Raw genomic sequence first — 23283 nt, forward strand, 5'->3', positions numbered from 1 at the left:
CAATGATGTTGGTGTTTCAAGTATGGGTGCCTAGGAAGATCATCAAGTTCACTTCTGAACTTCTATGAATGCTCAACATGTGTATTTGTGTGTATATATATGTATATGCATATGTACGTGTATGTATATGTGTGTGTGAGTGCATGTGATTGTGTGTGTATGTATTTCTTTTACAAGAAATCAGAGTACTTAACCATGTCCATGAAATGAATAAGAATTTTATAATTTGAAAAACCATTCTATTCTAACCAGCTGTGAGATAATGATGAATATGTATCGTGCTTTTTCATATAGGACTCCATCGACAGGAATAAGATAGCAGTAATTGGACACTCTTTTGGCGGAGCCACAGTGATTCAGACTCTTAGTGAAGACCAGAGATTCAGGTAAGAGAAGGAGGCAAAGAAAGAAAACAGTAAGTTACTGGAAGAGGGAAAGCGATAACCCATGTGAGATAGAATATTTATCAAATTCTTAATGAGGAAAGGATCCTTCAGGGTTTATAAGTCTGTTCTTTTGCCTCCATAAAGTACCTTATATGAATTTTCCCAGACAAAAACCATCTACTTTGCTTGCTATTAAAAGCTTTCCCCATTCCTATATATTTTCCCTCATCATTCTTATTTATCTGCTTAAGGGCTTAATATTTTCACTTGGAAATTTATCCTTATATATACATTTTATCTATGACATAATGGTTGTGATATCAGTAGTGTATCTTATAGTACTTTTAGATTTCCCCAATATGCAAGGCATTTTTAAATTTTTTTTTTTCCATCTTTAAGATCGATAGAGGTCTTGGGGCACCTGGGTGGTTCAGTCAGTTAAGCATCTGACTTTTGGTTTCAGCACAGGTCATGATCTCAGATTCATAAGAACAAGTCCCAAGTTGGGCTCTGCACTCAGTGCAGAGTCTGCTTGAGATTCTTTCCCTCTTCCTCTCCCCCGCCCCCCCCTCTGCTCCTCCCTCCACTGGCTCTCTCTCTCTCAAATAAATAAATAAATAAATAAATAAATAAATAAATAAATAAAATCTTCTTTAAAAAGATGGATAGAGGTCTTAAATTACAGTTGGTGAGAGTCAGGACCAGACACCAGTCTTACAACTTGAAAAATATTTTCTTTCTTGAACCACGGCATCACAGACTTGATGAGATCGTGAAGAGCCAACCATCTAGAAAATGGGTAGGACCCTTTATGAAACTTCATCTCACAAATTTTTAAAATCAGTTTCCATAAGGGAATTCTCTTCTTTTGCCCATTTAGCACATAAAGTGGAGTGTCCAAAAGGTCCAAAAACATAGGATAAACTTACTTGTAAAAAGCAAGTTACATTTTCAAATGATATACCCAGTATGTTTTTCTTCAACCTCCAGACACTTTTCCAGGTGAAGTACCTCTAAATATAAAGCAACTGGTCCAACAGTTAACTGTGAAAAAGGCATAATAAATCGACTGCAGAGTGTCCAGAAGGTCTGGAAACATAGGGGCAATAGGGCATATATTGTATGTCTTCAGACACGCCACAGTTTTGGAGAAATTGTTATTTAAGAATTTATTTTGAAAGCAATGTAGCAAAAATGAATGAAACATTTTAAAGATACTATATCTTTCTAAAGGTCACAATTCCTAAATGTCTCCTAAAGAAAATGATTATATAATTCCAAGTCCGCTACCTTATAAAGCTAATCATATTCCCTTCCCACACTGAGGTATAATACTAGTGAGATAACCCATAATAAACCAGGATGGTGTATGCCCATTAAACCTAACATCATTAGAAATTCCACATGTCAGTCAGCGTGTAACCAGCCTTCTTTTGTCATTGTCCCCAAACTCCTGCAGGTGCGGGATTGCCCTGGATGCTTGGATGCTTCCGCTGGATGATGAGATATATTCCAGAATTCCTCAGCCCCTCTTTTTTATCAACTCAGAACGGTTCCAGTATCCTTCTAATATCGAAAAAATGGAAAAATGCTACTCACCTGGCAAAGAAAGAAAAATGATTACAATCAGGTAAGTATTAGTAAGTGATTTATTTCATCATCTGAAACAGAAACTTGAAACTTGGATAAACACCAAAAGATACCATTTGGTAGGCATGATAGAGTTGTTAAATTCATTGTTTAGACTTTCAGTGAGGGAGAATATTAGATAATTTCAGGGTCTAAGTGCATTTATGCTTGCTCTTTTTTAAAATGCAGATGTTTTGAGTAGTTTTTTTTGTTGTTGTTATGTTAGTACATCACTAGTTTTTGTTGTAGTGTTCCACGATTCATTGTTTGCGTATAACACCCAGTGCTCCATACGATACATGCCCTCCTTAATACCCACCACTGGGCTACCCCATCCCCCAGCCCCCTCCCCTCTGAAACCCGCAGTTTGTTTCTCAGAGTCCATAGTCTCTCATGGTTCGTCTCCCTCTCTGATTTCCCCCCCTTCATTTGTCCCTTCCTTCTCCTAATGTCCTTCATGCTGTTCCTTATGTTCCACATATGAGTGAAACCATATGATAATTGTCTTTCTCTGCTTGACTTATTTCACTTAGCATAATCCCCTCCAGTTCCATCCACGTCGATGCAAATGGTAGGTATTCATCCTTTGTGATGGCTGAGTAATATTCCATTGTATATATGGATGACATCTTCTTTATCCATTCGTCTGTTGAAGGGCATCTCGGCTCCTTCCATAGTTTGGCTATTGTGGACATTGCTGCTATGAACATTGGGGTACATGTGCCCCTTCTTTTCATTATATCTGTGTCTTTGGGGTAAATACCCAGTAGTGCAATTGCTGGGTCATAGGGTAGCTCTATTTTTAACTTTTTGAGGAACCTCGATACTGTTTTCCAAAGTGGCTATACCAGCTTGCACTCCCATCAACAGTGTAAGAGGGTTCCCCTTTTTCCATATCCTCGCCAACATTTGTTGTTTCCTGTATTGTCAATTTTTGCCATTCTAACTGGTGTAAGGTGGTATCTCAATGTGTTTTTGTTGTGTTTTTTTTTAATATTTTATTTATTTTTTTAACAGCAATAGAGACAGTGAGAGAGGGAACACAAGCAGGGAGAGTGGGAGAGGGAGAAGCAGGCTTCCCGCCGAGCAGGGAGCCTGATGTGGGACTCGATCCCAGAACCCTGGGATCATGACCTGAGCCGAAGGCAGACGCTTAACGACTGAGCCACCCAGGCGCCCCCAATGTGGTTTTGATTTGAATTTCCCTGATGGCTAATGATGTTGAACATTTTTTCAGGTGTCTGTTAGCCATTCGTATGTCTTCTTTGGAGAAGTGTCTGATCATGTCTTCTGCTCATTTTTTGACTTGATTATTTGTTTTTTGGGTGTTGAGTTTGAGAAGTTCTTTATAGATCTTGGATACCAGCCCTTTATCTGTAGTGTCATTTGCAAATATCTTCTCCATTCCATGGGTTGCCCCTTTGTTTTTTTGACTGTTTCCTTTGCTGTGCAGAAGGTTTTCATCTTGATGAAGTCCCAAAAGTTCACTTTTGCTTTTGTTTCCCTTGCCTTTGGAGATGTGTCTTGAAAGAAGTTGCTGTGGCTGATGTCAAAGAGGTTACTGCCTGTTCTCCTCTAGGATTTTGATGGATTCCTGTCTCACATTGAAGTTTTTCATCCATTTAGAGTTTATCTTTGTGTATGGTGTAAGAGAATGGTCGAATTCCATTCTTCTGTATATAGCTGTCCAATTTTCCCAGCACCATTTCTTGAAGGGACTGTCTTTTTTCCATTGGATATTTTTTCCTGCTTTGTAGAAGATTAGTTGACCATAGAGTTAAGGGTCCATATCTGGGCTCTCTATTCTGTTCCATTGATCTACGTGTCTGTTTTTGTGCCAGTACCATGCTGTCTTGAGTAGAGTTAATGTAAGTTCTTCATATACTGATAATTAAAATTTGCATTAGGATACATGCTATTTTTATTTAAACACAGGAGCAGGCTTATGCATTTGGGGGCTGGGGTAGGGAGAAGTATTCCATCATCAGCCTAGACTAGGAACTCTTTGGGAAAAAGGGCAGAGCACTGAGATCTGCAATGTGTACCTGTTTAGAAAGAATATGAATTTATAAATTCCCCCAAAGCTATAATCGGATGCCCTTGAACATCAGTGATATGCTGATATCATGGGTGTGAAAAAGAAACCCCAATAGAGTTTTGAACTCACAGTGTGATGTTCCAAGGTAGAGCTCATCCCTCTTCTGAAACCTGGTTATTTCGAAAAAGAAAAAAAGAGGGGGTGGGAAGGAAACATAAACCAAATAGGCAGTAAACCCTACGGGGTCAGAGAATGGTGTGTTCTCCACCTGAGGTGTTCAGGAGAGGCTGCTTGGAAGACATGGGAGTAGAATTTGTCTTGAAGGATCAAGAGACTTTAGAAAAATAGTGAGGAGGGTCTAGGTAGTTTAGTTAAGGACCTCAATTTAGCTTCAAGTTAGTTAAGGACTTCAATATTTGGATGCGCAAGTCTATTTAATTTTAAAACAGAAATAATGCAGAATGCCTAGCCTGCCTCAACCCCACTTCTTTACTAGACTCTTACTCTACGTCTTTTCCTTCCTTTCACTGCTAGGAACCTGGAAAGAATAGTCCATCCTCACTTCCATTTACACTTTTTTTTAATTAATTTATTTTTTAATTTAATTTTATTATGTTAGTCACCATACAATGCATCATTAGATTTTGTGTCCATTTACACTTTGATTCTTGTGGGCTAGCTTCCAAAACCCCCACCAGTGTACTGAAACTGGCCCTACCAAGGACATAAAAGGCCCAGCAGCCTATTGCAGCCTGGACCTTGCTCTCTGCATCCATTTGACCTTGACTTTGTGGACTTCCCCTATTTCTCCTTCCCGGGATACTACAACCCTGCTCTTTGCTGCTCCTCTCATCCTTTAGACTGCTCCCTCCCTTTCTCCCCCACCATCTCCTCCTGAGGCCATTCCTGCCCTGTCGGTAGCATCCGGGCTTCTGCTCCTGACCCTGTTTCTCCCTGCTTTGTGCTTCTGACACTCAGGTTGTGATTGGAAGCAGGGAAGAAGGAACAGGAGGCAGGTGGCTCCGGTTCGGGTATAGATAACAGAGGGTGGTGGTTGGCTTGTAAGCAGCAGCAAAATGAAGAGGAAGAGGTGCACCAGGTGGGGCTGGAAAGATGTGTTCTAACCTTGGAATCTCTTAGCTTGAGCCAGGGAAATCTGGGTAGAGATGTCTGGCCACACACTGGGAAAGTAGAGAATTTGTGTATTATACATGAAATCTTTGGAGTAGATAAGACCACCCAGTGGGTAAAACTTGGTCTGAGAACAGAATCTTGAGGAATGTCTTTATGTATGTGAAGAGCCAGTGGAGAACAGAGTGGTTAGGGGAAGAAGGGAAGGTACAAACAAGGGAAGAGAAGGTCAAGGAAACAAAGGGGGGAAAAAACCCTGCAAGAAAGTGTCAAATGTCTCAGAGGCAGTAGAAAATGAGCACTAAAAAAAGGCCATTGTACTTGATGTTAGGCTATCAGTGGATTTAAGGAGCCTCATAAATGATACCTATAAGATATAAGCTTAAATAATACAAGGAAAATGGTTTTTTTCCTTAAATCTACTTAATCCCAGGCTTACATGCAGTGTGTTTTGATTAGCATCAAATAAGAAGTTAGGTGGTGTTGGTAAGCAAATATAATAGGCTTCTGGCTCTGAGTACACAGTCCCTGCAACATGTAATACATTGTATTGGCTCAAAAAAAAAGAGCTGGAATCATTTCTTCTAAAGCCAAGATGCCAAGGAAGACTGGAATCTTTATCTAGAAGGGAAGATGAATATATACTCTAAGATCCTTATATGCACAGCCTGTGACCCGCAAATACAGCTAAAGAGATCAAATCTTCAAGTTTTATTCCCTTAGTTTTCAGTAAATAGCCAGCTAGGGTACTTGCTGCACCCTAACTATAAAAATAATTTTGCCAAACTATGTGATTTATAAATGTCTCATTTCTCTTGCAGGGGTTCAGTCCATCAGAATTTTGCTGATTTCACTTTTGCCACTGGCAAAATAGTTGGATACATATTCACCTTAAAAGGAGATATAGATTCAAATGTAGCACTTGATCTTAGCAACAGAGCTTCATTAGCATTTTTACAAAAACATTTAGGTAAGAAACTAAGAGTATTTCATGACATAAACCAGGTGATTCTTAGGGCAAAACTGTCTTAATCCAGCATTAGTCCTGTTTTAACTGTCTCCAGCTGGTTTACAAGGTAACATAGCAGTAAATCAGTCTGAAAACAAAAGCGTGAGAAATTTAATTCTGCTGCTTTGCATGCTTTGTATCCCAGACAGCAGCAAGTCGGCCTGTTAAAGGGAATAGTTTTTCTGTGCAGACTTGGCAGACTCCCATGCTGAGGGGCCTGGCAGCTCGGTGTCTAGTCCCATCTCTTACTCAGAAGCCCCAGCCGTGGGCAGCTCCCAGGGAGGGGACCTGGTCTCCGTAATCATCTGTCACTAGTGAGGCTGTGCTGCCACCTAGAGGCACTGAGCTGTTTCATGCTCTCAAAAAGTTTTCTATGCTTATTACCATTTCTATTTTACAGGACTGCAGAAAGATTTTGATCAGTGGGATTCTTTGATTGAAGGAGAAGATGATAATCTTATTCCAGGGACCAACATTAACACAACCAGCCAACATGTCACTCTACAGAACTCTACAGGAACAGAGCAATAGAATTTAGATCAAAAGCACTTTTTTAAGTCTTGTTTAAAAATGGTCTGAAAGTATGTGTGTGTATGATTTTAATGTATTTTCTCAAATAAATCATATTGTAAAATGTAGACTATACCATAAAAGTGATTGAAGCTTGGACTAGGACTTTTTTTCTTTAAATGTAAAGAAAGACAGATGTATATCAAAACCATGCCAGCCTAAATTTTAATTTTAGTAAAATGATGCTTTTTAGTGTCAAAATAACGACTTTTACATTACTGTAGTGGACAAGTGTATCAAAATGGGCACAATGCTAATGAAAACATGTTGCAATGACATAATCCTCCATAAAAATACAATACAGGTTTTCATGCCCCCCCTCCCTTTCTTTTTTTATTGTGAGTAGAATTGAGTTTTAGCAACATGGTATTCTAGGTAGAATTTAGAAGCACTTCCCTTTGACTTTTGGTCTTGGGAAGAAAAATTAGATCAAGCAAATGATAAAAGCATTATTTTACCACAGGATTAGGGATACTAAACAATTTCAATACGGTAAATAAATGGGGAGTGGCCAAGGGTAAGAATATTGGAGACAAGGCAAATGCAGCAGATTAAAATGGATTAAAGAGAGTTGATAATCTGTTTGCCTTTACTTGATTCTCTCTGGTGGATTCTACCTACTCAAGAAAGGTGCGTAAGACAGGCCAGGGATTCCAGTTATAATACATTATTCACCCAAAGGCTGTGAAGGATAACAAAGGAAACATTCAGAATTACTTTTAGCTGGTTGATGTTTCCAATTAGTTTTATTTGTGTTCTTTAATTCTGTATGAAGTGGAAGCAGAATAGCACAATACAGGCATATGTTGCTTTAGTGAGCATTGCAGTTTATTGCATTTCTTACAAGTTGAAGGTTCAAGATGTGAGTGGAGGAAGTAACAGCAGGCGGGGTGGAAATTGCAAGAGAACTTGATTCAAAGTGGGGCCTGAAGATGGGACTGACTTGCTTTATCATCTCATGATAAAACGTGAATGGCTGAGGAGTAGCTTCTTATGGATGAACAAAGAAAGTGGTTTCTTGAGATGGAATCTACCCCTCGTGGAGATGCTGTGCAGATCGTTGAAATGACCACAGAGGATTTAGGATAGGAGTTACACTTAATTGAGAAAGCAGCAACAGGGTGTGAGAGGACTGACTCCAATTTGGAAAGAAGTTTCTGTGAGTAAAATGCTGTCAAACAGCATGCGCGAGAAATCGTTCATGGAAGGAAGAGTCCATCGATGTGGCAAACTTCATTGTTGTCTTATTTTTTAAAACTGCCACCGCCAGCCCAGCCTTCAGCAACCGCCCCGCTGATCAGTCAGTAGTCACCAACACGGAGGCAAGACCCTCCACTGACAAAAAGATCACGACTCACTGAAAGCTCAGATGATGGTTATTTTTTTAGCAATAAACTAGTTTTTAATTAAGGTATGTACATTGCTTTGTTTAGATAATGCTATTGCACATTTAATAGACTACACTGCAGTGTAAACATAACTTTTATATGCACTGGGAAACCAAAAAAGTCATTTGACTCACTTGTGGTATCTGTAGTGGTTTGGAACTGAACCCATGTATCTCTGAGGTAGGTCTGTATATGGAGGTAAAAAGCATAAAACTTTATGCTTATACATCTGGGAGTCATGAGAAATGGTTTTTGTTTCCTGAGGAATATAAAAATGTGTGCCACTCATTAGTTAAGTATATTTTGGCTTAATTATGGTCTGGTTCCTATGAATTCATAATTGTTTAAGCCTTGTGAACAGGGATAATCAGGACTTTGTAAGCAAGCCTGGTAAACTATTCCATCCCTACCCCTTGTGCTCAGTTAATAAGTAACTGTGTATTTTGATTTGACACTTCAGGCTATCTTAATGTTTCAGGGTGCAAAAACACTCATTTTGAAAAATTTGACTTCTCCTATCCTATAGCCATTCTGATTTTAAAAATTTTTGAAGAGTTAAACTCCTTAGCATGAAACTGAAGGCTTTCTATAACCTGGCCCTAATGTATCTTCACTGACCTTTTCTGCCACTAATCCACAGCCATATCACCTGCAGGAATGAACCAGACTTGTCTATTCTTATCCCAGGAACAAGCAATATGCTTTCTACCTCAACTATGTTTACTGCAAAACCCTCTCCTTTCTACTTATTGAAATTATACCCAGCTTTCAATGTCCTTGGTTCTCACTGTTCCCCCACCAGGCTTCAGGGTCTGATAATGTTTCACAGACGTACATCTTCCCCCGACCTTCATGTAGCAAACCTCCTTATTCATTTTAGAAATGGATAACACTTCCAATTGTCCTGATGTCTCATTCAGTAATATCTTTTTAAAATCCTTTGTCGGTGGTATATGCAGATGCTAAAGGAGAATATAACCACAAAAAAAAAGACCTAATGAGTTAAAACTTAAAAATATAATAATGACCCAATGTGCACATTGAGTATCTTTCAGGGAAAAGAATACTATTTCCAGTCTTAAGAGCACTTCGAGAAAGGTTTTACTATCCCGCTTGACAGATGAGGAAGATCAGGTCTCAGAGGCCGTGAATAACCTGTCCAGGTCACATACCTCGTCAGCAGCATACGGCTAAGAGGTGTCCCACAACTAGGATCTGTACCACCAGCTATACAAAACCCTGTTTTAACAGCATGGGCTTTGAAGTTAGATGGGTCTTCGTTTGATCAGGTTTCTGAGACTCTCCAGCTCTTTGGCCTATAGAGAAGTTATGTAACTTCTCTAAAAAGCGTCAGTTTTCTCACCTATAAAATATGGATAATATTGCCCCCCCTTGCGGTTGAGAATTAAATGAGAAATGCACTTAAAGCACCAGTTGAGGGACTGACCTATAAGAGCTAATATTGACGATTGCTGTTTCCCCCATTACTACAGATAATCCAGAACCACAGATGTTCCAGAATCATATTTCCTTTTTAATAAAATGAAACCACCACACCTTTCAGGAGAAACTTTATTCAGATCTGGGGTCGTATTAGAATACTTCCAAAATCAAACGGAGTATTAGTCAAATGTTTAACTAGCTAGACAAGGCAAAGCTTCAGAAACAAAAACAAAAAATCTGGAGGACTTACTGCTAACAAAGCCGTCCCCCAAAGTAGCATCATATGATACACTTGTCATAAACCTATAATCTTCTATTTTAATTTAAACACTATATTCAAAAGAAACAAAAATAGGGTTTTTTTTTTTTTAAATTTGAGTAATACGTTAGCAAACTGTTTAGCAAAATAAATCCTCCTAACTGATTAGGAACATAACACATTTAAAGGGAGAACAAAGATCCCAGATCCATATATACAGCAACACCACTATAAATCCACTGCATAATCACCCTGAGATCTATTCTGTTTTCAGTGCATATCAAAGTTTTCAAAAATGACAGCTTCTTGTGATTACATGCTCTCGATGGGCTCGAATGCTCTGTCGGTCTGCGTGAGATGCCACTAAGAGCAGTTTCTGCCTGACTGGCACATCTATGGATCCACTGTTAAATCTATATCACCTCCAGACCCCTTTTCTGGAAAAAAAAAAAAAAAAGAGAGAGAGAGAGAGAGAGAGAGGAAAAAAAACCTTCAAGTTGAAAAAGAAAGAAACAAGAAAATTATTTACATGGTGCTATCACAACAAATTTAATGTCCTCTCAAAACGGTGAGAATTACTCTGTGGAGAAATTCCCGCAGAGATTGCTGCTGTTGTTTTTTTTCTTTTAGTAATTTTGTTCTACATTCTACCTATTATCAAACAAAGTTTCTCTAAAATATTATAAAATTGGCATATTTTGTATTTTGCTAGAATGATGTTAGCCAAGCTGATAACCAAATAGTTCTCTTTCATTAGTATGTATTTTTCGAATAATACTATAGCCACCCAGAGCTGATTTCCTTCTCAGTGTACCTCAATTCTAAGAACCAGTGTGCTACTTATGAACAAGATCATGCAATAACCAGTAACTTTCAACAGATTGAATCTTATGAGCTAAACTGAAAACCCAGAAAGAAATTCCAAGAGATCATTTCACATACAAAGATCATTTGAATGTATGAGCTAATCAACACTGAGAAAATTCTCTAAAGTACTTTAAAATATAAATTTATCAAATTCACAATGTAATTTTCAAGATGAATTCAATCAACAAATAAGTTTTCTTATAATATTTCAAGAAATCCTCTTCTTGGTTATTTATCCCCAGAAGCACATTTAATATTTCTAACTAAAGAGTTTTGTTTTGTTTTTTCTACTACTGACATCTAAGGAAATTGGTAAACCATTTTTATTTGAGGATTCATGATAATGGTATCTTTAAGACTTAGCAAACTGGTGATAAAAGTTATTTTATTTTAAAAACACAATTTACCCTCAATTGTAGTATCAACCGATGACATAAAGTAAAGGTCTCCCCCCTCTGTTTGGATATAGCCTAACAGAAGGAACCTTTGGATTACTACCAATTTTTTGTTACAGACACAAAATGATTAAAATCAGAAAGGGGACCATAGATAAACCAGAAAAATGGTAAGCAGTGAAAAACTTACCCTTTTAAAAGTATGACAATCTGATTTTATAGTAAAGAATCATCCGAGTACATTTCTATCTTTCCAATACTCATTTCTCTGAAACATGTCTACTGGAGCATCCAACACAGGGAATAAAGTACCTTTTCCAATTTTTAGCTCCCAAACCGACAACTCTGGTGTCTGGTACATTTTTCAAAGGGCTACTGTTCAAACACATTACCATGGTGAGCCACAGATCCTTTATTAAAGACTTGATGAAGAGGGATATTTCTGCTATATTCCTTTCAACAAATAATAGCACTGTGTGTGTACATGAGGCCTATACAGAAATTAATTCATGAGACATATTCTTACAGTGAAATGAAATTACTCAGATGAAAAAAAATTCTAAAAAATATGTAATCAGAAAGACTCCCAGATCACAGTGCCTTGACATATTACCAGAAAAGTCACGTATAATTTAATACCTCACAGTATCCACTTTTTAAGGAAAACCAGTTCATTTGTAGACACATATGTAAGAGTTTCTTCAAATTTGAGGAAAGGATCATTTCAATCTCATTAATAACCAAATTTTAAAAAGAAAAGCCTTACTCATAAGTAGTCTCTATATTTGCTAATCGATGTAAGGCCAGAATTATATCTATACTATTTTATGAACACTTTAAGTTGTCTTAAATTGTTACCTTCTATTTGGCAGGTATTGGGTAGTTCATCCAAACAGAATCTTATATGTATCTATCTATGCATTTGGCTGTGGCTTCTTGAAAATTAATGAATGGAAAAGATCACAATGCAAAAGAACATTTTTTTAGTAAATACTGATGCAATATAAATGAAGCAAGTTGTTATTTTTGACAAGTAAACAAAAGCATGGAATTAATATAAGGCAGTAGAGAGAGATGTTCAATGATTTTTTATAGTGGAACATTTTAAATGACCTCAATGTGCACCACTGGGAGAAATGGTTTAACAAGTGACTGACCATTCATGTCATATAATATTATGCAACTATGGCCTTCTGGTTGCAGCCAAGGCAGAATGAGCCAACTACGGCCTCTCTCTCACACTGATTACAACTAAAAATTCTGGAAAGGGGGGCACCTGGGTGGCTCAGTCAGTTAAACGTCTGCCTTCAGCTCAGGTCATGATCCCAGGGTCCTGGGATGGAGTCCCACATTGGGCTCCCTGCTCAGCAGAGAGTCTGCTTCTCCCTCTGCCTGCTTCTCCCCCTGCTTGTGCTCTCTCTCTCTCTCTGACAAATGAATTAAAAAAATCTTTTTTAAAAAAAGGTAAAAAAAAAAAAAGTAAACTGACATTGGAACCAACAAACTCAGGAGAGACAGAACTTGTGGTATGAACCTAACAGTTGATCACCTGCTAAAACAAAAATTTCAATATTTTCTAGAAGATTTTAACAGGATCCAAAGTTTTACAACATAATATTTAAGACATAATCCAAAGACATAATCCAAATCCAAGACATAATTCAGGACATAATCCAAAATTATTCAACATACAAAGAATCAGGAAAAGTTAATCATTTTTCAAGGCAATCATTAAATGGCAAGCCCTGAGATGACCAGGTACTAGAACTATCCGACACAGATTTTAAAGCAAGAAGTTCAACAAACTCCAAACAGAATAAACTCAAATGCCCAGAGATTATAATGGCATAGGAATTGCCCACCATATAATTTTAAATGAAGAACATAGCATGTAAAACTATGCAGAATGAAATAAATTATGCTCAAAATATGCAGATGATATACTTACATTCCATATAAACAGAAAAAAATTATGAAAGAAAACAAAACTGATCAATCTCTTTGTCTTGGATAGATGTATTACAGGTGACAGATACTTTTTCCTTTTTAACTGCCATTTTTCCAGATTTTCTACATCAAACATATTTTATAAAGGTCTCAGACATCAAACAATTTTCATGTTTAAAATCCCTCCAAAAAATCAAAGAGTAAAACATTAATAACTGGTTTGCCCAAAGGGATACCTGCATAAAATCCAGAATCACTGATTTTGTTACTGCTGTTTTTCATTGTTGTTATCCCAGTATTAGTATTTTTTTTCCTCCATCATTCCCAACACAAGGGCTTTGGAAATAGCTTAAGTCATCTTTCAAAATGAAAGACAATGCTCTCGTTAATTAGTGTTTATATAATTCCATACCTCAAATGGACTCTTATCCAATTTGGGTATGCCATTCCAAACATTCTCAGGGTTCACTATCTCCTCCATACCATTTGAAAGGTTCAAAACCTGCAAGAGAAAAAAAAATTAATAAAAACTGGTAGTTTCCAAAAACTGTAAGTGATTTATGGACCACAGCAATCCTTCTTCAAATGAAATACCTCAAAAGGCAATGAAAATAATTTTATTAAACTTCAATTTTACATTTCAACTCAACAGAACTTCTGTTCAATTAACATATTGTGTATCTATGCCTAGAGATCAAAGATGGTTAACAATGAGATCTCGAGAAGTTCAAAATTTTGTGGAGAAACAGACCTATGAGAAGAACATTACAATACAAGGTAGAAAGTACAGACTTCTGTAGCAGGAATAATAGGAATAATATAGGTATCAAGCCAAGGTTTTTTGGTAGGAGGGGGAGGGTGAAAAGATGGAGAGATTTAGAAAATAATGCTAGTGAATGCTTCCTGGAAGAGGCAGCGCAAAATGAAAATGAAGTTGCAATGAAAATCTTTCAAAAATAAGTGAAAATTAACCAGTCTGGGAGGGGGATAGAATACAAGTGAATAGAACTACATTATTAAATATATCAGAGGAGCCAAGTAGAATGGTATACATAAGAGAAATCAAGCAGTTTGATGTGTATCTAATATAAGGTACAAAACATAAACATAAGGCTGGAGAATAATATGGACACTCAAACCTAGAGCACTTCCAGGGCCTCTAGAGGACCATGCCATGTTAATGAGCCTGACTTTTCTATCCTAGACTACTGGTTCTCAAATTTTAATGGCATAAGAATGCACATTCCTTGTCCTCCCCCCAGATATTCTGAATCAGCCAGCCAGGGCAAGATCTAGGCATCCACAATCTAAGAAACACAGCAGGTGATTCTGATACGGGTGGTTTTCAGATCACGGGAGAAGCACCATCAACTAGAAAGCCCCAGCAAGTTTTACATGCAGGAATGCCCTATTCAGATTTGCGTTTGACAAACTTCACACTGGCAGTGTAGAGAATCAACTGAGGAAGACTAGAAGTAAACCAAACAGAAGGGTAAATAGAGTAATCTACTTGTAAAAATGGGACTTAAAACCAAGGCAGTGGCATTAGGCATAAAAAGTTTTAACTACGTGGTAAGAAGTGGAAAGTGTAGAATTTGGTGACTGATGGGATTTCAGAGGCAAGGGAGATGAAAGAGCCTGAGAAGGTTTCTTGCTAGGATGCTTATATATGAACTTTGAAATGACTTTTGCACTGCACCAAATTACCAGGGGGAATGATCCAGAAAATGTCTGCTCAATTACATTTTCTAATCTGGTAACTTCCAGTAAAATTTCCTTAACAGTTGCCAAGTACATTTGGAGATGAAACACTCCCACTTCACTTACCCTTGTGCCTTCTTCAGCGATTTCCAGAATCTCACATTTAGACCATGTGTTTCTTAGATTTGACCACACAACACATTTGGATCCAACAGTAAATCCTTTCAGAGTGTAGGTTTTCTCTGGTTGAGCTGCCAAATTGAATAAAGCCTCAATGCATACCTCTTAATCCCTTGATACACAAGCAAAGCATTTTCTTAATCTGCATTCACTATTCCTATATAATCAGCATCATGTCTGGTCTGAGTCTGTCTCTTTTCCTGAATTTTATTTTAAATTCTCCCGGTGCCCCTTCCCAATATAATTCCTTACGGCTTTCTTCAAAAAACACCACTATGATGTGATGTGTCTTTTTTAGGATATGAATCGGATTCCTGACTTTGAAACTTACTCTTAAAAGCTGGTTACTGTTGCCACATGTGATGTGGTCAATGGTTACAAGAGCCATTTCTTTTTTTTTTTTTTAAGATTTTATTTATTTATTTGACAGAGAGAGACCCAGCGAGAGAGGGAACACAAGCAGGGGGAGTGGGGAAGGGAGAAGCAGGCTTCCCGCCGAGCAGGGAGCCCGATGCGGGGCTCGATCCCAGGACCCTGGGATCATGACCTGAGCCGAAGGCAGACACTTAACGACTGAGCCACCCAGGCGCCCCTACAAGAGCCATTTCTTTAGCGAAGCAGCATATTACAAGTTAGCAGACATTCTTATCATAAAGCTCTTACTTATTATTATTTAAATGTGGCAATGAGGACTAAAAATCTAGGGTAATACTTAAATAAACCACAGTATATCCACAGAGTGGCATACCATAGAATTAAAATATTTTGAAAGCATATTTAAGGGATTAAAATGCAGGATTCAACACTACGATTGTGATTTGTGTTTAGTTTTGAAAACTGTACGTACGTAAATAGACACACACAGGGTGAAAGACAATAGCAAGCAAGTGCATTGCAGCTTATCAATGGTGGGATTATGGTAATTTTCATTCTCCCTAGACTGCTCCTTTCTCTCTTTTGTAGAATGGCTCATATTTAACAATATAAAAACTGACTTATAAAAAGTCTAACATTGATTATTTTAAAAATCCTAAAAGTTAGCCATTTCATGTAACTTTTAAATCTTACTAAGTAGCCAAGAAAATATCAGTAAATGTAATTTGTAAAAAAGTTAATGACAATAAATGTTCTCCAATATTTACTCATGGCTGTTCTCTTGTATGGTTAATATAAGCTCCCTAAATCTAGTGTTTGTTTAGGGGTTTCTAAATCAATGGCAAGGTATATGCATAAAAGAAAATAGTTAAATTTGAAAACTGCCAAAGTGATCCCTATCATCAATTCATGCCTATAGTTGTGCTTAGCAAAGGAATGCTGTTTTTTTAAGACTTACCAAAAAAATAACCCCTTGATTTTAAAGCTTGTTTACATTTTAAACATAATTTCTTTTTGGAAACACTGATTTAAAGCATTCTACTTTTAAACACAGTATTAACAATTCAGCATTTCATACAGCATGATTCCACATTGATTTCACAACTTAATCTCCCCACATTTAAGATGCTCTTCATGAAATCTAAATCTGATTCTCTTTCCAGGTTCTAAACATTTTCCCCCAAAATTCATTTAAAAAACCAACCAAGACAAAAATAAATAAATAGTCATTATCTTTGAGACAAATAAGTACTTTTGAAAGACACGGAGTTAAATAAAGTCCGAGGAATCACCTACCTGAGACATGATCTTGTAAAGCATTATCATGGTGCTTCCTTTCGGCTCTGGATTCTTCTTCAGAGAACAAAGTCAATGATGAAATGGCATCTCTGTTGTTATACTCTATAAATTCTTCTTTATATATATTCGTTTCAGTCTGCATGTTGGGATCACGATTCTTCCCGTGTAGGTGCAGTGGTGACCCGCGCTGGTCCTCGAAACATTCCACACAACTTGACTCTCTTGTGTCTTCCGCACACGTGGGTCCTTGGGTCTTCTGACCAGCTCTGAGCAACACAGGGTTTATTCTGTCATCCAGACACAGCTGGGCTGTGGGTAATGCGAGTTCCAGCTGCTTCTCCACGTCACAGCTGAGGGGAAGCTGCGCCGTAAATGGCTGCAGGGTGCCTTCTGGGTCACAGCCCTGGGGCAGCGGCACGATGGGAGGCCCCAGGCCTAGCTCTTCCTTCTCTTCGTCCCCGACGAGGGAATGCTGTAACTCAGTGGACTCCAGTTCCAGGAACTCTTTGGATTCATCATCAGAGGAAAGGGGCACCTCGAGGGAGTTCAGTTCTAGCATCTCCTTTGTTTCGCTCGCCTGCGGTAGTAACGCGTTGAATCCCGTCATGAGGTATTGGTCATCAAACTTGGCCTTGTCAACCAAATGGCACTCTATTTTACCTTCCAGGACCTCGGGGCCAATTTTATCTTTGCATGGGTTTTCGAAAGCTTCAAAAATGTTATCAGTGTCAGGGGCATAGCATTTACTTGGCTTGGTTTCGAGAATGTTGAAGTCTTTTTCAACTCTTTCGGAGAGCTCATCTGTCTGTGGCTCTACATACAGTGTTTTCTCTTGTCCAGCTTTACTACTTGGTTTCTTAAGTCCAACCTCAGGACTGAGGGACCCAAGGGCTCCCTTTGTCTCTGGGCCTTTTTTTTCATAGGGCAGATCACTGTTACTAATACCAATCTTAGAATATTTCTTCATTTTCTCATTAATACTCTCGCCTTTGCTTTTCAAGTCAACAACTGCTAAAGGGATATTACAAACATCCCTTTTGATTTCTAATATTGTTATCTCCAACACATCTTCTGTTACTATTTCATAAAAGTAGTCATTTCCATCCTGAGGGCACACACCTTCTGAAATATTAAATCCTGAGAGGCAACATGGAAAGGCTTGCATGGGGACCACCAAAAGTTCAGAAGGAATGTTCCAGAGGGCTTTGGGGTCCACACAGTCTTCAATGTTTCCAAAGTCTACAAGTCTTACGGATACAAGATAATCATCACAAATACTGGTGATAAGTGCCCGATAATAATGTCCATCTTCTCTATATCTCACTATGCAAGGATCTCCAATATGAGGGCATGGGACACAACTTCTCCTATCTGTTACCTGTTCTCCAGCAGTTTGTACTTCTACTTCTAAATCCTGAAGTTTCTCAGTATCAGCAAACTGACACCAAAAATACTCAGGTCCATCTATCACAGTGGCATAAGCTCTTATCATCTTCATCTTTGGATTATACCAGTTAAGAAACAGTGAAGTGTCAATGTCAGTTTTGTTTACAGACTTGGAGCAGGCACTTTTAATTATTTGATTAGAAAGTCCTACTTGAGATTCTTCACTGAAAGCATATCTGCTAATCATATCTTCTGCTATGATCCCATTTTCATCCACAAGAATAACTTCCCATCTGCCTTGAAATTTAACAAATTCACATCTTATTTGAACCTCATCTGTCCTTTGAGAAAAGTAATGCATCATTTCCTTACATTTTAAAATCTCAGGGACCCAAAGTCCCCTCAAGGAGCAGTGAATGCACAATCCTGGTAACAGTGCATTCATAAGGTCAAGCTTACCTACCTTGTTAGTATGAACCATAGAAACATTGCCATAATCTATAAATTGTACAGAGAGAAGGTCATTGGGTTGCTGTTCCTTGACCACAGCACGATACCATAAACTGTCTTCCGGAAAAATGGCACATATTACATCTCCTCTCTGCAAAGGTGGACCTGAATAATATTCTGGCCTCGTTCTAGCATCATTTAACCTCTCTGAAAGATGAGTGATTTCAGCTTCATCTTCTGTTAATTGAACATAAAAGTCTGAAAGGTCATTTATATGAGAAACATACACAGCTGTTTTAAAGCCAGGCATTATAATCTTCTGAGGGAAGTCAGAAAATTTTAAAGGCAAATCTTTGTTATATAAATCTATGTTTCTCTCTGAAGGAGTAGCTTCTAGTTTTGTCGCTTTCAAAGGTGGCTCAGCAAAACTTTCTTCTTTCTTTTCTGGTGTTAGTGGACACACTTGATCACCTTGATTTCCCACAGAGTCCTGACACTGAGTGACTATGTCTGTCTTTGTTGAACTTCGTAAAATCTTGGTTTCCTTCCATGCTGAGCTGACCTTAGATTTGTAGGATTCTCCCAATATCTCCATACTACGTAATTTGTTTTCTACTGATTTACTTATGTACTCTGTAGGCGACAACTTCATACTTTGCTTCTTTATTTCAAGAGTTTCAGTTGCAGCAAGGAGGGCTTCACTTTCTTTTTTTCTTATCCCACCTTTGTAGCCAAGTAGCCCTAACTTCTCATTAACGTTAGCATTAATTTGAATACTGTCATCATATAGTTCTATAATCAGTCTTCCATCTGGATCTTTTGCTACAACCAAAGCCTTCAATGACTTATCTAAAATAGTCTCCTGAAACCACGTTGTAATTTCTTCTGGTATATGGTCAGGAATATCAGATAATGAACATTTAACAGCTTGCATGGGCAAAAGTAAGACATCATATGCATCACTAGGTATTGGAAGCAGATCCTCGTTTGTTACGACACAAATGTTTCCAAAATCCACAAAAAAGACTTTATTTGGTTCTTTTTCTATTATTATCCCCCTATACCAGTTTCCATCAGCATACTTGGCAAGGCACAAGGTTCCAGGGATCAAGGGAGATGTTTTTAAATTCAGCAAAACTTTACTTAATTGTGTAATATTACAGGACAACTGTTCTAAAATACTCGCATTTCTTCCCAGTTGGCAATAAAATGTCCAAGGGTCATCAACATGTGTTATATACACGGATTCTTCACTTCCAATTTTCATATCGTGTGTCGAATAGTAGAAAGAATGTAACTGAACAGAGGACTCCAGAGGCTTCTGAAGTTTAACTGGTCTTGCAAGTCTCTTTTCTACCAAAAAATGGCATGCGCTCTGAAAGGGTGTGAGCAAATCCACAACATTAAACAGTTCTTCATCTTGTACTGAAGCCAAAGCAAATATTGTGCATTTTAATTCGAGATTCTCTTCCCCTGCATTGTCAACAAACTCACTAAAAGCCTGTATTGCCTTTTCATCCCAAGCAAAAGGATTTTGACCAGTTGGTTGAATTAAATTATAAAGACTGCACCGAAAAGCCTGAGCCTTAACCTTGAGAAATTCTTCACTAATTGAGTAAATATTCTTCGCAGATACCATTTCTTTGTCTCCATAATCTACGAACATTACTTTGACATGCTCTGCAGACTGTGCCCTGCTAATCACAGCCCTGGACCATTTTCCATTTACTGTTCGTTTTGCCAAACAAGCGGGGGTGGTCCCCTGGTAAGGAGTAGCTGTGTTCCTGCAGTAGTCCTGGATATTACACATCAGAGTTTTAAATCCTTGAATGTTCCTGGTCAGCTGACACCAGAAGTAGCCAGGGTTTTCAACATAAGACACTTTGACTTCTACTGTACTTCCAACTTTCAGCTCTCCTTTACAAGAAGAGCCTGGCTTAATTTCCAAGAAATTCTGTGTAAGAGAAGAATAAACAGATACTCTTTTCTCTTTTTCCTGCACAACTAGTCCAGTTGGAATATCTGTAATAACTGTTGTATCAGTCAAAATTTCTGAAACAGATGTAGTTTTATTGTCGCTCTTGGCTTTCTGTTCTACTTCTACCTTTTTGGCAGGAGATATTTTATCATTCTCAGCAGTAAAATGGCTTGAAACATGCCCTGGAGAGTGGACATTTCCGGGAATGTTTTCCTTTGTTTCAAATTCCTGATACTTGGCATACCCAGCTTGAGCAATTACCTTACTAATGTTTTCTTCCCCTGTTCTTGATTCATCAAGAATCTCAATAACATATTGATTATCCTGCTTATCAAGGACATGGATAACTAATTCTTTGTGGAGTACAGTCTTTTTAAAAAAGGAAACTGCCTCCTGGCTCCAACTTTTCCCCAAAGGCCAAATATCTGCTAGTGTGCACCTGAGAGCCAATATGGGTAGCCGCCTAAACTGGGGAAGCAACATCCTCACGTCATACCAATCCACATTTTCCAAACTGCCACGGTCAACTAGAAACACATCCACACTCTTGTCATCTAATCTGGTGACCATAGCCCGATAATAGCCGTTTTCTTTCCATTTGACACAGCAAAGGTCATCGGGTTCGGGCTTCAAAACTATGCCATCCAGCTTACTGGCTGAGGAATAGAAATTGCACATTCTTCTCATCAACTTGCTGAAAGTGCCTTTGTGTTTCCTCAGCCTAATCCAAAACTCGGAAGGATTTTTCACAAACTCCACCTGGGCATCATAGAAGGCGTTTATCTTTAACCTGATAGATCTTAAGGCCGGGAGTGAAATCTCTTCATCCACTTCTTCAGCAGGAGACTGAGACTGAAAAGCTGTTTCTTGTTCTTCCTCCTCCTCCTCCACTCCCTGGCTCTGAAGGAACCGGTCGGCCAAGCAACAGGACTGGACTCCGAAGACACAATTCAGATTGATCCCATCTTCTCCGTACAGGGTGACATAATAAACGTGCTCAAAGGAACAGTAAAATTCAATCTTTGCATTCACTGCCTGGCCCAGTATCAGGGCCTTCAGGTCACCGACCTGTGACCGAGACCAGCCTCGCCCACCGTCCCAGAGTCCATACAAAGCGCAAGGGTAGGTCACCACGGGCATTCGGAAGTACGCAGGCAGCAAGTAGCGGAGGCTACTACAACTCACTAACTCCTTCCTTCCATAGTCTACGTGGAGCACCTGGGCACAGCGCTGGGGCCGAAAAGTCTCAAGCAAGAGCGCTCTGTACCAATGTCCATCCAACCCACAGGATGCACACGGAGAGCCAGGCTTGTCTGGGCTCTCCTCCCTCTCCTCCCAGGTGGCACTGGTAGAGTTCTCATCCCCCGTCCCCTGGAAACCCCGGTAGATCTGGGCCATGCTCTCGGACAGGCGGTGGATCTCCTGCGAGAGGCTCCGGAGCTGGCAGTGAATGCGGTGGGGGTGGCACACCTGGGTCACCACCACGGGCTCCGTCACGCCCAGCTGCAGCTGCGGGTAGAAGTAATCCAGGCCAGGCTGCTCCTGCTTGGGAGGGACGCGCGGGAGGGCCGGGGCCCCGGAGCCCATGCTGGCGGTGGCCGCCGTTAGGTAGCGCTTGAGGAGCGAGCGGAAGAGGCGGTCGGGCACCTGCCGCGCCAGGCCGAGCTCCTGCATCTGCTGGAACAGCCCGGGCACCTCCAGAAGGACCAGGCGATGGAGCAGCAGCACGTCCAGCACCCGCCCGTGCACCTGCTTGCCCTGCAGGCTGCTGAGGAAGTCCACGGCACTGGACGGCCAGTGCTGGGGCTCGCCCCCGCCGCCGCCGCCGCCGCCCGCCGGCACCAGGCCGGCCAGCACGCAGCCCAGCACCTCGGACGGCAGGTGGAAGAAGTCGCTGCGCCCTGGCGCCAACGAGCCCGCGCCCGCCGTGATGGTGCGGCCCTCGTCGAGCAGGAAGACGCGGCTCTCCTGCGCCTGCTGGCTGACCACGCGGCAGCGGTGCCACATGAGCCCCACCTGCACGAGGCACAGCTCGCCCGGTGAGGCCGAGGCGCCGCCCAGCGCCCACCGGCCGCGCGTGGCCGCCGCTTCCTGAATCTCCCGGCTCAGCCGCACGTACTCCTCCCGCCGCTGGCCCACCAGCCCCCAGAGCTGCACGGGGATCACCTCAGGGTGCACGTCCACGAACGACACCCGCAGGACCAGCGAGGCGCCCGGCGTGGGCAGCCCCGGCGTGGAGCACATCTCCGAGGCGCGGCGCTGCCGTCGGCCCCCGAGCGGTCAGGGCGGCGCGTCCGGCCCGCCCACGCCCCCGCGCCCGCTGGACAGCCCCGCAGACCCAGGCTCAAGGCACAGAGGGACCGGGAGAGACGCCTGGCGAGGCGTCCCCTCAGCGACTCGCCCGACGCCGCGCCCCCCGGACTCGCGCCGACTGGTAAGACCGGCGGCGGGACCAACCGCCCACGGTCGCGCCGCGCAGGCATTTGCTGCGCGCGGCCCCCGGCTTCCGGGCGCGGGAGGCGGGCGGGGCCGGCCGGCGCGTCGCAGGGGAGCCGGACCCCGGGGCGGGCGGAGGCGAGGCCGGGCGGAGGCGGATTCGAGGGCCGTTCGGCGGGCCACGCGGTGGCAGCTTCTCAGAGCGCCTTCCACCGTGGAGGACGCGGAGGGAAGGCCTGGCAGAGGGCGGGGCGCTGGGAACACCCCTGAGTTGCTTGCCTTTCGGCCGGCCGCGTAGTACTGAGCGAGCCCCGTGTGCCCGGCGCGGTGCTAGGCTGCGGAGAAACGGGAAGGAGACCTGGAGGCGCCAAAGGCACGTGCCCGGGGCGTTAGGGCCCGAACTCTCAAGAGGGCCC

The 23283-nt window shown here is 40.8% G+C and overlaps 2 protein-coding genes across 5 annotated transcripts in view; one reads left to right on the plus strand and one right to left on the minus strand.

The window, feature by feature from the left end:
• The window catches only part of PLA2G7 (phospholipase A2 group VII), a 42226-nt gene extending 34095 nt beyond the window's left edge, over window positions 1-8131 (plus strand). For 2 of the 4 annotated variants that reach the window (XM_032409698.1, XM_032409700.1), the window contains 4 exons: window positions 295-386; window positions 1846-2016; window positions 6006-6154; window positions 6594-7057. In XM_032409698.1, coding sequence (XP_032265589.1) covers window positions 295-386; window positions 1846-2016; window positions 6006-6154; window positions 6594-6724 — 543 coding nt within the window. In that variant the 3' untranslated portion in view covers window positions 6725-7057. Of the gene's footprint in view, window positions 1-294; window positions 387-1845; window positions 2017-6005; window positions 6155-6593 lie in introns of all 4 variants that reach the window. The other 2 variants (XM_032409697.1, XM_032409701.1) reach the window with 2 other exon arrangements.
• Window positions 8132-9639: 1508 nt separating this feature from the next.
• TDRD6 (tudor domain containing 6) lies at window positions 9640-22675 on the minus strand. The gene is made up of 4 exons (XM_032409712.1): window positions 16615-22675; window positions 14890-15014; window positions 13475-13564; window positions 9640-10290 (listed from the first exon to the last, which is right to left on the minus strand). The coding sequence occupies exons 1-4, from the start codon at window positions 22673-22675 to the stop codon at window positions 10267-10269; spliced, it is 6300 nt and encodes a 2099-aa protein (XP_032265603.1). The 3' UTR covers window positions 9640-10266.
• Between the last annotated feature and the right edge of the window lie 608 nt (window positions 22676-23283).

Source organism: Phoca vitulina, unplaced genomic scaffold (assembly GCF_004348235.1).
Source record: "Phoca vitulina isolate PV1807 unplaced genomic scaffold, GSC_HSeal_1.0 scaffold11, whole genome shotgun sequence".
NCBI classification, from domain to species: domain Eukaryota; kingdom Metazoa; phylum Chordata; class Mammalia; order Carnivora; family Phocidae; genus Phoca; species Phoca vitulina.